We start from the raw sequence: 14813 nt of genomic DNA on the forward strand, positions 1-14813 counted from the left end.
GAGTCAACCCAGGTAGCAGCTGGTGCTTAAAGTTAGTGAGGGAGATATAAGACTCCAGCTTCAGTGATTTTTGCAATTCATTCCAGTCATTGGCAGCAGAGAACTGGAAGGAAAGGTGGCCAAAGTAAGTGTTGGTTTTGGCGATGACCACTGAAATATAGCAGCTGGAGCGCGTGCTACAGGTGGGTGTTGCTATGGTGACCAGTGAGCTGAGATAAAGTGGGGCTTTACCGAGCATAGACTTATAGATGACCTGGAGCCAGTGGGTTTGGCGACGAATATGTAGTGAGGGCCAGCCATTGAGAGCATACAGGTCGTAGTGGTGGATAGTATGTGGTGCTTTAGTGACAAAACGGATGGGACTGTGATAGACTACATCCAGTTTTCTGAGTAGTGTTGGAGGCTATTTTGTAAATGACATCGCCGAATTCAAGGATCGGTAGTATAGTCAGTTTTACAAGGATATGTTTGGCAGCATGAGTGAAGGAGGCTTTGTGTAACGTCATTCTTCGTTTGTAGAAAGAGAGTTGGACCGAAATGCAGCGTAGTGGTTACTCGTGACTTTAATGAAGAAAGTGACACATGAAGTAACAAATATGATATTGCAAAAATACAAAACAACAAACGGAACGTGAAACCTAATACAGCCTATCTGGTGAAACTACACAGAGACAGGAACAATCACCCACAAAATACAAAGCGAAACCAGGCTACCTAAATACGGTTCCCAATCAGAGACAACGAGAATCACCTGACTCTGATTGAGAACCGCCTCAGGCAGCCAAGCCTATACAACACCCCTACTCAGCCGCAATCCCAATAATACAAAAACCCCAATACGAAATACAACAACATAAACCCATGTCACACCCTGGCCTGACCAAATAATTAAAGAAAACACAAAATACAATGACCAAGGCGTGACACTTTGTTACAAAATAGGAAGCCGATTCTAGATTTAATTTTGAATTGGAGATGCTTAATATGAGTCTGGAGGGAGAGTTTACAGTCTAACCAAACACCTAGGTAGTTGTCCACATATTCTAAGTCAGAACCTTCCAGAGTAGTGATGCTAGTCAGGTGGGCGAGATCGTTTTAACAATCGGTTGAAGAGCATGCATTTAGTTTTACTAGCATTTAAAAGCAGTTGGAGGCCATGGAAGGAGTGTTGTATGGCATTAAAGCTCGTTTGGAGTAGAGGTCGACGGACTTATCGGAATGGCCGATTTTTAAGTTTTCATAACAATCGGTAATCGGCATGTTTGGTGGCCGATTTACATTGCACTCCAAAAGGAGACTGCGTGGCAGGCTGACTACCTGTTACACGAGTGCAGCAAGAGGCCAAGGTAAGTTGCTAGCTAGCATTAAACTTAACTTTAGAAAAAACAATCAATCTTAACATAATCACTAGTTAACTACACATGGTTGATGATATTACCAGTTTATCTAGCTTGTCCTGCGTTGCATATAATCGATGCGGTGCCTGTTAATTGCTCATTGAATCACAGCCTACTTCGCCAAACAGGTGATGATTTAACAAGCACATAAAAAAAAAAAAAAAAAGCACTGTCGTTGCACCAATGTGTACCTAACCATAAACATCAATGCCTTTAAAATCAATACACAAGTATATATTTTTAAACCTGCATATTTAGTTAATATTGCCTGCTAACATGAATTTCTTTTAACTAGGGAAACTCTCACTTCTCTTGCGTTCCTGCAAGCAGTCAGGGTATATGCAGCCGTTTGGGCCACCTGGCTCGTTGCGAACTGTGTGAAGACCATTTATTCCTAGCAAAGACCGTAATTAATTTGCCAGAATTCTACATAATTATGAGCCACTAATATTGAAGGTTGTGCAATGTAACAGCAATATTTAGACTTATGGATGCCACCCGTTAGATAAAATACGTAACGGTTCCGTATTTCACTGAAATAATAAACGTTTTGTTTTCTAAATTATAGTTTCCGGATTTGACCATATGAATTAAGGCTCGTATTTCTGTGTGTTATTATGTTATAACTAAGTCTATGATTTGATATTTGATAGAGCAGTCTGACTGAGTGGTGGTAGGCAGCAGCATGCTCGTGAGCATTCATTCAAACATCACTTTTGTGCGTTTGCCAGCAGCTGTTCGCTGTGCTTCAAGCATTGAGCTGTTTATGACTTCAAGCCTATCAACTCCCGAGATTAGGCTGGTGTAACTGATGTGAAATGGCTAGCAAGTCAGCGGGGGGCGCACTAATAGCGTTTCAATCGGTGACGTCACTCGCTCTGAGATCTTGAATTAGTTGTTCCTCTTGCTCTGCAAGTGCAGCGGATTTTGTGGAGCGATGGGTAATGATGCTTCGAGGGTGGCTGTTGTAGATGTGTTCCTGGCTCGAGCCCAGGTAGGGGCAAGGAGAGGGACGGAAGCTATACTGGTATACTATAGTGCCTATAGGAACATCCAATAGTTTAAGCTATATGAAATATAAATGGTATAGAGAGAAATAGTCCTATAATTCCTATAATAACTACAGCCTAAAACTTCTTACCTGGGAATATTGAAGACTCATGTTAAAAGGAACCACCAGCTTTCATATGTTCTCATGTTCTGAGCAAGGAACTGAAACGTTAGCTTTTTTACATGGCACATATTGCACTTTTACTTTCTTCTCCAACACTTTTTTGTTTTTGCATTATTTAAACCAAATCGAACATGTTTCATTATATTTTTTTGGCTAAATTGATTTTATTGATGCATTATATTAAGGTAAAATAAGTGTTCATTCAGTACTGTTGTAAATGTCATTATTATAAATGCATTTGAAATATCGGCCTATTTTAATTGATAACTGCTTTTTTTGGTCCTCCGATCAGCATCGGCATTGAAAAACCCTAATCGGTCGACCTCTAGTTTGGAGGTTAGTTAACAGTGTCCAAGAAGGGCCAAAAGTATATAGAATGGTGTCGTCTGCGTTGAGGTGGATCATAGAAACACCAACTGCAAGAGCGACATCATACATACATATATATATATATATATACCTACCTACCTACCTACCTACACACACACACACACACACACACACACACACACACACACACACACACACACACACACACACACACACACACACACACACACACACACACACACACACACACACAGAGAGAGAAAAGAGTCTGAGAATTAGACCTTATGACCCCCATAGACTGTCATAGGTCTGGACAACAGGCCCTCCAATTTGACACACTGAACTCTGTCCTAGAAGTAGTTGTTGAACTAGGTGAGGCAGTCATTTGAGAAACCAAGGCTATTGAGTCTGCCGATAAGAATGCGGTGATTGAGTTTCGAAAGCCTTGGCCAGGTCAATGAAGACGGCTTGCACAGTACTGTCTTTTATCGATGGCGGTTATGGTATTGTTTAGGACCTTGAGCATGGCTGAGGTGCACCCATGACCAGCTCGTAAACCAGATTGCATAGCGGAGAAGGTACTGTGGGATTCAAAATGGTTGGTGATCTGTTGGTTAACTTGGGTTTCGAAGATTTTAGAAAGGCAGGGTAGGATAGATATAGGTCTATAACAATTTGGGTCTGGAGTGTCTCCCCATTTTGAAGAGGGGGATGACCGCGGCAGCTTTCCAATCGTTGGGGATCTCAGACGATACGAAAAGAGGTTGAACAGGCTGGTAATAGGATTGCAACAATTTTGGTGGATAATTTTAGAGAGGGTCCAGATTGTCTAGCCCAGCTGATTTGTAGGGATCCAGATTTTGCAGCTCTTTCAAAACATCAGCTGTCTGGATTTGGACAAGTTGCTGCAAGGGGTGCTGAGCTGTTGGTAGGGGTAGCCAGGTGGAAAAATGCTTATTGAAATTCTCAATTATCGTAGATTTATCGGTGGTGACAGTGTTTCCTAGCCTCAGTGCAATGGGCAGCTAGGAGGAGGTGCTCTTATTCTCCATGGACTTTAGTGTCCCAAAACTTTTTGGAATTAGTGCTTCAAGCTAGCCTTAGCTTTCCTAAATGACTGAGTATATTGGTTCCTTACTTTCCTGAAATGTTGCATATCGTGGGGGCTATTCGATGTTAATTCAGAACACCACAGGATGTTTTGTGCTTTTCAAGGGCAGTCAAGTCTTTGGTGAACCAAGGGCTATATCTGTTCTTAGTTCTACATTTTTTTTGAACGGGGCATGCTTATTTAAGATAGCGAGACAATCACTTTTAAAGAGCAACCAGTCATCCTCTACTGATACGAGGTCAAGATCCTTCCTGGACCTGGTCGATTTAGAAGTGTTGAAGTGTTTTACGGAGCGTTTGACAGTGATGAGGGGCGGTTGTTTGACCGCTGACCCATTACAGATGCAGGCAATGAGGCAGTGATCGCTGAGATCCTGGTTGAAGACTGCAGAGGTGTATTTAGAGGGCAGGTTGGTCAGGATGATATCTAAGATGGTGCCCATGGTTACGGATTTAGGGTTGTACCTGGTAGGTTCATTGATAATTTGTGTGAGATTGAGGGCATCTAGCTAAGATTGTGAGATGCCTGGGGTGTTAAGCATTTTAAGGTTTTTGGCATATCGTATGTCAGACATTTCTGCATCTCATATAATCGATCCCTGAATACATCAATAACCATGATTACATTCACTGCTAGAAAGAGCAGTCAGCAGCACTTGCTCTAAAGAGCTCCTCTCGTCACCCCGCCAAGTGCCTAGTCAGCCTACACCGAATTCACTTCAATCACCCGGTGACATATTGCTTTTTTTGGCCTTGATCTTTCTCGTTGGAGGAGTCAACTTAACTCCAGTTCCTTTCACTACTGTGAGCGCTTTTTGTTTCATTAGCATTTTGCAGGCAAATCACATTTTCGCTGCGAATGGCTTTTTGTATGGTTTAGCATGGAATGACTGTTTTATTGACTTGTCTTCTAAGATTAAATATTGAAAGTTATCATGCTTATTTACTTTATCTACACCTAAGTATTCTGATTAGTTGAAGGTGTGCTAGCACTTGGCTGGAGCACATCTCTGCACGTCACGTGGGTCATTTGGACCAGAATTGAGGAGTTCCATCTTAACTCTATAAATCACAAAGATGTCAACAACATCCCATCAGAAATGCTACAGTAATGATTTACCAACATGTCGTAATAAGATTTCATAGAGCGGGAGAAACACATTCCAGTGAGTGGGGGACTCATGGGCCTAGTGTAGTAATCCCCACCCTGGTTGCATCTCTTGTAGTTAGTATTCTTCTGTGTGTCCCTCTCATCTCTACCCCGGGGAGGCAGCACACTGCTCTTCTCTGCTCTGCTTAGGGATCCCCTGGCTCCTGTCTGCCTGCTGCCATGCTGCTGCCATACTGCCAGCCCTAACAGCCTTTCCTCTACTGGGCTCTTCTCTCTGCTGGAGGACTGGCAAAGGAAATGGGAGAGTAAGAGAGGGAGTGAGGGGTAGAGAGTTGGAGGAAAGGTCAGAGAGAAACAGACAGACGGAGAGCAACTGTTCAGAATGGGTTCTCAACAGAATCCATGAATGAAACACTGACACTTCAGTAAATGTGTTATTGTGCCTAGCTAAGATGCAATACATTGATAGATGGTGGTAAGACCTGAGATTGAGAGGGGGGGGGGGGGGGCAGGTGAAACAGAGTTGAAAGGGATAGCGAGAGGCGGAGGGGGAGAGCGAAGCATTTAAACGGTCTCTGGCGGTGTGTGTATAGTAATAACTAGCTGTGTCACAGTGGAAGGGCTATTCTTCTGTGGCATGCCTTTCATGACCACCACTTTGCATGTTGATTTGCCTGGCAATGTAAAACATGGCAAGCACAGGTTGAAATAGTGTGTGTCTGTGAAGGTGAGCGCATGCGTACACACTGCCTAGTCTCTTTGCCCTCCCTGCCCGGCTTGTCAGTAAAAATTAGGACAGGTCTCTCCGAGAGAGGCACTGAGAATATACAAGCCACAGCGCTGCTGATGCTCTCTTTCTCGCTGTGTGTGTGTGTGTGTGTGTGTGTGTGTGTGTGTGTGTGTGTGTGTGTGTGTGTGTGTGTGTGTGTGTGTGTGTGTGTGTGTGTGTGTGTGTGTGTGTGTGTGTGTGTGTGTGTGTGTGTGTGTGTGTGTGTGTGTGTGTGTGTGTGTGTGTGTGGGAGGGATAGGGAGAAAGATGGACAGAAAGCAGCAGCTAGCTTCTACCTGTGGAGCTGGGCTCAGTGACCTGTTGAAAAGCCTCAGCTCATATTAGCACGCTCTGTTGCAACTGTTCTCTCCAGATGTTGTCAAGCAGAATCCTGCTCGGTTGCCACACACAACTCTATGTCCTTTCAAACAGTACAAGCTACCATGGAAATAGCAAGCATATTCACTACAGTAAATATGAATATAGGATTTCTATGGGTATGATATGTGTCTAGTCTGTTATTCTGTAGCATTCCCGTTTTGTATTAGATACAGTCAAATCTAAATGAAGAAGGTAACACTGTATATATTCACCTATTTGTTTCTGGATCAGGATCTTTCTGAATGTGCAGGTAGGTAGGTAATGTTATGTTGTTAAGATTAGGATCCCAGCACCATGTTCACTACTACAACAGGGAGAAGAAATCCCACAGCTTGAGTGTTTTGTTCTTTGATACTGCAGCTGTATGGAAGCACAGATGTTATATTCTACATCACAATTTGAATTAGAATTTGTGTGTGTGTGAGTTTCCGTTTCCTTCCGTGGTGGCTGGATCTAGTTCAGTGTGATGGTGTGATTCTCTGTGGATCCGTTATCCAGGCCACACTGGGAAGGGTGAAGGAAGGGTGAACTAAGAGTGGGAGAGGAAAGAATGATGGAGGGTGAGGGGAGAGATGGATGGAGGGAGGGGAAAGAAGGAGGAAGAGGGAAGATGGGGGAAGAAGGGAGAGGGAAGATGGGGGAAGAAGGGAGAGGGAAGATGGGCAAAGCAGGGAGAGGGAAGATGGGCCAAGCAGGGAGAAGGGGAAGGAGGGAGAGGGGGAAGAAGGGGGGTGAGGGAGAGTGGAAGGAGGGAATAGGGGCGAATCAGGGAGAGCGGGGCGAGAGGGGGACGAAGGGAAGAGGGGGCAAAGGAGGGAGAGGGGGAAGAAGGCAGGAGAGGGAGGGAGGGAGAGAGGGGAAGGGGGTGAAGAAGGGAGAGCGGCGCGAAGGAGAAAGGGAGGGAGAGAGAGAGGGAAGATGGGTGAAGGCAGAGGGAAGGAGGGAGAGTGGAGGGAGGGAAGACAGGTGAATCAGGCAGAGCGGGCGAAGGGGAGAGGGAGGAAGGAAGGAAAGAAGGAGGGAGAGAGGAAAAAGGTGAGAGGAGAGTGGAGAGAGGGAAGAGGGGTGAATGAGGGAGGGAGGGAGGGAGGGAGGGAGAAAGGGAATGAGGGGTGTGGGGGAAGAGGGGAGGGAGGGAGGGCGGGAGGGGGAAGAAGGTGGGGAGGGGGAAGAAGGTGGGAGAGGGAGAGGGGGAGGGAGGGAAGAGGGTGGAGGGAGGGCGGGGGAAGAAGGGGAGAGGAGAGTGGAGGGAGGGAAGAGGGTGGAGGGAGGGCGGGGGAAGAAGAAGGGGGAGAGGAGAGTGGAGGGAGGGAAGAGGGTGGAGGGAGGGCGGGAGAGGGGGGAAGAAGGCGGGAGAGAGGAAAGTGGAGGGAGGGAAGAGGGTGGAGGGAGGGCGGGAGAGAGGGGGGAAGGAGAGAGGGAGGAGAGAGGTGAGATGGAATAAGGAAGGAGAGAGGGAAGCAGGAGAGTGGGAAAAGGCGGGAGAGAGAGGAGAGTGGAGGGAGGGAAGAGGGGTGAATGAGGGAGGGAGAAAGGGAAGGAGGGGTGTGGGGGAAAAGGGGAGGGAGGGAGAGGGGGAAGAAGGCGGGAGAGAGGAGAGTGGAGGGAGGGAGAGGGGGGGGAGGAGAGAGGGAGGAGAGAAGGAGAGAGGGGAGAGGGAATAAGGAAGGAGAGAGGGAAGCAGGAGAGTGGGAAGAGTGAGAGAGGGAAGAAGGTAGGGGAGAGTTTGCTCACATTTTCCATCTTTCCTCATTTCCTCTCCCCTCTCCTTTTCTTGTCCTCTCTGTTTTCTCTCCGTGCAGTGACAGTGTTACCCATGGCCACAGATCATGACCGGCAGGACAGTAATATCCCCGGTTAACTCACAGTTTAACAGACCAATGGCGGTTATTTATTTCTGATTCGCGGGGGGCGGGACTGTACTGTGTGTGACTTCACCATTGCATCAGGTAAAATCTATTTCTCGATTAACACGGTAGAGGATGATGGCTAACGTAGGTCAAGGTCCTGGTGGTCTGGCACATGTTCAGCAGGTTGTCATGGTAATGTTGTCATATAAATAGTGGCGATCTGTCATTCGTTAGCCGATCAGAGACATGCTTGACATGTTCATTCAATGAAATGTCTGTACGAACACATCACATCAGAGAGCGAGAGAGGGGAAGAGGAGGGAGAGGAGAAAGAAGGGGGGGATATTCTGTGAAACAGCTCTCGTCTCTTCTCCTGCTTTTAACGAGCAGTAGGTCTGATGTCAAGCTTACTGTGCATAGAATGTTTGGGAATGACGTACAGTAATGCATTTGTGAACATTCTATCGCAATATAGAGTGGGAAAGTGGCTGTGCGTTTGGACAATTAAGACACTGCAGTAAATAAAACCTATAATAAAAACTCTGTCTTGTCCAGGATCTGTCTTGTCCAGGATCTGTCTTGTCCAGGGTCTGTCTTGTCCAGGGTCTGTCTTGTCCAGGGTCTGTCTTGTCCAGGACCGGTGCGCCATAGCCAATCAGAGCCATTTGCAACATAGGTCTGCCATCATTCACTTTGAACGGAACTATGGCTACAGGCAATAAATGCACCTGAATTCATTTCTGCAATTATGTAAATACCACGGGAGTCCTCTTTACATGTGGGTACTTTTACAGTCCTATTGATCAAACAACCGTGAAAAAGGTAGGCTCTGTCTCCCTTAGTTATGCACATTGACAACAACAAGATCGACAACTGTTAGCCAGAGAGAAATAAGATCAAATCTAGTGAGGGAACATTAGATAAACCCTCTCAAACCTTTTCAGCTAGTTGGTCATTAAAACATTGCACTGAAACGATGGGGAATAATAGCCTGCTATTTGCCTAGGATGCATGCTTGTCCCGAATTTTCGTCAGAACCTATTTTAAAACTTCTTATAAAGTTGGTTTTGTAGGATAAGCTGGAAATGTGATATTTGACTGATATTATGATTGTTTGTTTCATAGCTGCAAAGTAGTTTGAACACTGTCAGTTCCACTTTAACCGTCCAATGATAAGCCACTGTGGAGGAGTGGTGGGAGGGTTAATTCCAGGAAACTAACCCTGCCAGCTCTTAATGGAACAGAGCATATTAAATGGGCTTTTATCATCTCTGTGGCTTTCAGTTTTCAACCTCCTACTGAGAGCGAGATGGAAACCGAGATGAACATGACTTGTTCCAATTAGCATCTCAGGTTGAAAGCCTAAAATGCAGCCCACCCAGAGGCATGCTGAGATAGGGCTGTTACGTTGACCGTATTACCGCTACACCGGCAATCACGAGTCAAGACCTCAGTCAAAATAGCACATGACCGTTTAGTTACGGTAACTAGGCTTCTCCAAGCTCTGATGCTGCTGATGGTCATTAGTAGTCTACCAAACTTGCTAACTGCCTGGTACTCACCACTCTTTTGTCCCTCTAATCACTCTGAAATCGCTGCAAATGTATTTGCATGTATGACATGTATTTTAAGAACAGTGTTTTCCTGCTAATTCATTGCATTTTGGAACATTGGCGCTTATAGCCTACTGCCGTGTGCGCATTGCTGTGCTAATAATGTGAAGGAATAGCCAAATAGTTTATCAACATTTTAAGCTAAATGTTCTGATCTGTTGCATCCGCCTAATTTCTTTTAAAATATTGTATTAATTTGAGATCTATCGCATCCCACAACTGTTCCAGAGTATGTTTGGAATATATCTTTCTGGCACAGAAGGACAAGTTGACCAATAGAATAGGTCGACTTTTATACTATGGGGGATAGTAAACTGACATTGCCTAGTGCTTTTGCTGTTCATTAGTCCTACTCATCTTGTTGGCTGATGAAAAGTAAATGTGGACAGTTCTTCTAACATCTTCACTATGCGCCTCGGATTTTGATAAGAAGGACACTCACGCATTCTCGAAGTGTCCGTCTTCACTTGTAGCCTACTTCGGAACTGAGATGCCTATGAGAAGGACCCGATCACATTACTGGCATTAGCTAATAAGAGTTGTGATATATGAGAGACCAACGTGAGTGAGAGGTGCTTCAGAGCACGGCACTTGGCAGCCGGGAGAAAGGAATTATAATTGGTATATTCAGCCCAAGGGTACAACAGTCACTTTGTCTGCAAAAGAGATGTATTATTTTAGGGGGTGTTACGGCCACACAAGGAGGATGCCGCCGTGAAATTTGAAGCCTGGTGAGATTATAATCAAGTCCTTGTTAAATTGTGAATGGGAGACTGATGAAGTGTGTGCAGCCTGCACAAGAAACAAAAGCAGAGCGCATGCCTTTCAAGCAACTTCTTTCAAATTATCATTAGTCGCAACATGCAGCCTTAGACTGTATTAAACATATAGCCCAACGTTTGAATCACAACTGAAGTTGCATTAATAACTAAATGAAGCATATAGGAAGACTTGTTTCTTTGTTAACTGCTCAACACAGATTAGCTGCATGTACACACTCCCTCGGAAATCGTTTGGAGATAATATCCTTTCTGTTTTATTCAACTATGTTCAATTGTTTTTCTTCATACTATAAATTCATATGAAATAATGCCTACGGAATTCTAAGCAAGTCTTGTCTGCTAAATTAACTAAGTAGCCGACAGCATAGCCAGATCAGAGCCTAACATAAGGACAACTATTCCGTTCTTCTGAAATATACTATGCGTCTTTAGACCTGTCTAAAATAAATAATGGATTTGTTGTGATGGTGTGGGCTATATTAAATAGATTTGTTCGACTTTTTCCAAATGTAGATGTTCCAAAGGTCTGCATCAGTGGCTTGTAGGCTATGAGTGGAGCCCGGAGATGCTAAATATGTTTTGTTAATTAACGGTCAAATACCGTGAGACCAACAGTTATTTGCTTGACAATCACCGACTGACAAAATGTCATGACCACCACAGCCCTAATACACACACACACGCACGCACACACACACGCACACACACACACACACACACACACACACACACACACACACACACACACAGGGGGAACCCAGGGGCCCATTACACATGGCGAGGACCAAAGGGCCAGTAACCAGCCAACACAGTCTGGCTAAAATATTTATCTCCTGCTATGAGGAAGGAAACCTGTTTTTAAAATGCTGTCACGACTGTGCAGACCATACTATAGACTCTGCAGCTTTTAGATTCTATAAGACATGCGTGCACGCACACACACACACACACACACACACACACACCACACACACACACACACACACTGACAAAGTGAGAGAGTCAGTGAGCAACACGGGTAACAGGAACGGATGGACACTGAAAGATCAGTGTTCCCTCCTGTCCTACAGCAGTCCAAAGCCTCTGCTGAACCCTGGGCTTTAATGGAATAAAGTGGAACATGTCAGCATTTTCTGACCATTCATCACCTTTATACAGCTCAGTAAGTGTCAGGGATAGTTCAATGGGACATGAACCAGCAGGTCAGGAGGAGAGAAGGGTAGTTCTCTCGCACCCTTTTTTCCAATTTCCACCTAAAATGACATACCCAAAACTAACTGCCTGTCGCTCAGGCATTCAGATAGGAGTCTAAGTGTAATTTAGATGTTGGCCACCAAATGGCAGCAATGTGTGTAAGTTTCATACTGAGCCAATAAAGAATTGCATTACCAGACAATATTTTTTATCGAGTCTGCTAGGAGTTTGCCCAAAATGTGCCAAATTGGTCAATTGATACATTTTTTAAAGTACATTACTATAGAGAATATACAAAAATGCTATGGTAATAAAACATTTGTGTACACACTCCCAGGAATGTCTTACGTGATGGATAATTATCTTCCCTACAAAAAATACACTAACCTTCACACGTCTAGCTACGCGGGCGAGGGCGGTGTGGGGCCAGAGCGCAGGGGTTCAAACTGTAGAACCCAGTTCTTACATTTGATTATAAAAATGGATTTTATCGAACGAAAAATGTAGTAGTTTCTCTGGGACCCTCAGGGTGACAAATCGGAGCACGATTACTGAAATCAAGTACATTATTTACCTACAGAGGTGAATGTGTCAAACCAGTTGCCTTGATAAGTGTTTTGTTGTACACTCTCCTCAAACAATAGCATGGTATTGTTTCACAGCAATAGCTACTGTAAATTGGACACTGCACTTAGATTAACACGAATGTAAGCTTTCTGCCCATATAAGACATGTCTATGTCTGTTGTTGGCTGTTGTATACAACAGTATCTAGTCACATTAGTGCACGTTTGCAACAACCCTCCTGGTTTAGGGACATCGATCCCATAGAGGTTAACGTTTCCAAGCCATGGCAGAGGAGTCACTTACTGTATCTCATCTCTCGTTCCCTCACTCCATCCCTTCATCCAATCCTGATCTTATAGGATGAATGATCTGTGTCGGAATCTCTCCAGCGAATTCACTAAAGAATAGCTCTGTTATATTAGAGGGAACTGTATTCCCCAAATCCCCTGATTTTCAATGAGTCATAATCTTCCCGGCCCCGTTTATTTAACGAATATTCTCCAACGTATAAGTGCTCAATGACTAGTGTAAGAATTGTCATTGGCTGTGGAGTTAGAATTTGAAGGCGGGGTGGGGTTTAAGGTTATTTTGTTTGAAAATGAGTCATTGATTCCAGTGGGGTTTTGAAGGTGTTCATGCGTTGTGTGTAGGTAGGGGCTTAGGGGTAGTTTGTCTGTTTTTAATGTGAATGTACTACTGATTCTCTAGGGGGTTGGAAGGCGGCCCCATCCAAAGGGGAGGTGCACTGGAGGTGCTCTTGATCACTGATGATGACTTCATTATAAACCCCCTCCTGAGTATCATGATATAGAAGGTGTTACCGATCATAATGGATGTGGCTTTTAAACAGCACTGGCTGTGTGCTGCCTCTCTCTCTTACCTTTTTAATATTTCTCTGTCTACTAAGAGACCCACTCAGCTCTGTAACGGCTGCTACAGCAAAGCCTCGCCTACAGGCCTCATCTCCTAGCCAATCCGAGCATGACGCTCATGTCTCTCTTCCCAAATGGTACCCTATCGACCAGAGCCCTTTAATAGTGTACTATTAAATCACATTGTATTGGTCACATGCACATGGTTAGCAGATGCTATTGCGAGTGTAGCGAAATGCTTGTGCTTCTAGTTCCGACAATGCAGAAATATCTCACAAGTAATCTATCAATTCCACAAAAAGGTCCTAATACACACATATCTAAGTAAAGGAATGGAATAAGACTATATACATGTACATACTGTATATGGATGAGCAATGACAGAGCAGCATAGGCAAGATGCAATAGATGGTATGAAATACAGTATATACATATGAGTAATGCAAGATATGTGAACATCCTTAAAGTGTCATTATTAAAGTGACTAGTGATCCATTTGTTAAAGCGGCCAACGGCTTCAAGTCCGTATGTAGGCAGCAGCCTCTCTGTGTTCGCGGTGGCTTTTCAACAGTCTGATGGCCTTGAGATGGAAGCTGTTTTTGACATTATGGAATCGCTTGCCATTTGAGATACAATCCTGTCTGTCACGCTTGTATCCTGTATCTATCCCCAACGGTGTTCCCTGCCTTAACTAACGACAGCCTTAATGAGCCAATCAGCGTCCCGTTGTGTTTAACGAAGCGACGTGGTGTGAGGTTTGCACTATTCACACCTTGCTCCCTCCTGTTTTGTTTTCTCTTCACAGAAATCTGCTGGACATGGACACCTTTTCCAAATCAGATCCAAGTAAGATCGCCATGGTTTTCTCTCTTTATTTGTTTGTTTCACAATGTCCCTGTTAATACCTGTTTCTGCATAAATGGTGAGTGTGCCCGGGGTGCTTCCTGAAGCTCTACTCCCCTGAAACGTCTCCAACAAGCTTTGTATCCTGTTCAGCAGGATTGGGGTCAATTCCATTTCAATTTGTCAATTCAGAAAGTTTACCAAATTCAATAACAATTCAAATTCGTCCTCCTTTAAAAGCTATGAAGAGAAATGGACTTTCGGTGTACTTCCCTGAATTGAAACAGAATTGACTCCAACCCTGCTGTTCAATCATTTAACACCTCTCTCTATGCCCTACGCCAAGCCCTAATCTGTCTTAACCCATCCTCACGCTCCCTATCCAACCTCCTCTTTCTGTCTCGGAGCCCGGTTTCCCAAAATCATCATTAGATCTTTTCGTATGAGCATTGGTAGTCCTTTCCACTCGTACCCATATGCGGGGTGAAAAAGGCAGATTTGGGCACTGGTAAGCCCCTAAATTGGAACGACATCAAAACTCGGGCTTTGCGTTGTACGAGTTTTGACTAATAGCCGTTCTGAACCTGAGCACTGCACGCAACAAGAACTTGCCCCCATCCCTCCTGTTAATTGGGAAACTTGTGCAAATTCTTTGTTGTCTGAGTTGTTCTGGGAACTCGATGCATTTTGAAAGATAAGACGTTGACGATTTATAACAACACCGCTTGGATGTCATGTAATTAAGACAAACGCCCGTGAGTCCAAATTTGCACTTCCCATATGAGCCGTAGTCTGTTGTGAAGAAAATTAGCTGCGGAACA

At 44.4% G+C, this 14813-nt stretch overlaps 1 protein-coding gene across 2 annotated transcripts in view; it reads left to right on the plus strand.

Moving 5' to 3' along the window:
* The window catches only part of LOC123994721 (copine-8), a 131208-nt gene that overhangs the window by 33245 nt on the left and 83150 nt on the right, over positions 1-14813 (plus strand). Inside the window, exon 2 of one of the 2 annotated variants that reach the window (XM_046297648.1) lies at positions 13955-13995. The exons of the other annotated variant lie outside the window; for it this stretch is intronic. Coding sequence (XP_046153604.1) covers positions 13955-13995 — 41 coding nt within the window. The remainder of the gene's footprint in view (positions 1-13954; positions 13996-14813) is intronic. 2 annotated transcript variants of the gene reach the window in all.

This window comes from Oncorhynchus gorbuscha, linkage group LG14 (assembly GCF_021184085.1).
Source record: "Oncorhynchus gorbuscha isolate QuinsamMale2020 ecotype Even-year linkage group LG14, OgorEven_v1.0, whole genome shotgun sequence".
Lineage (NCBI taxonomy): Eukaryota > Metazoa > Chordata > Actinopteri > Salmoniformes > Salmonidae > Oncorhynchus > Oncorhynchus gorbuscha.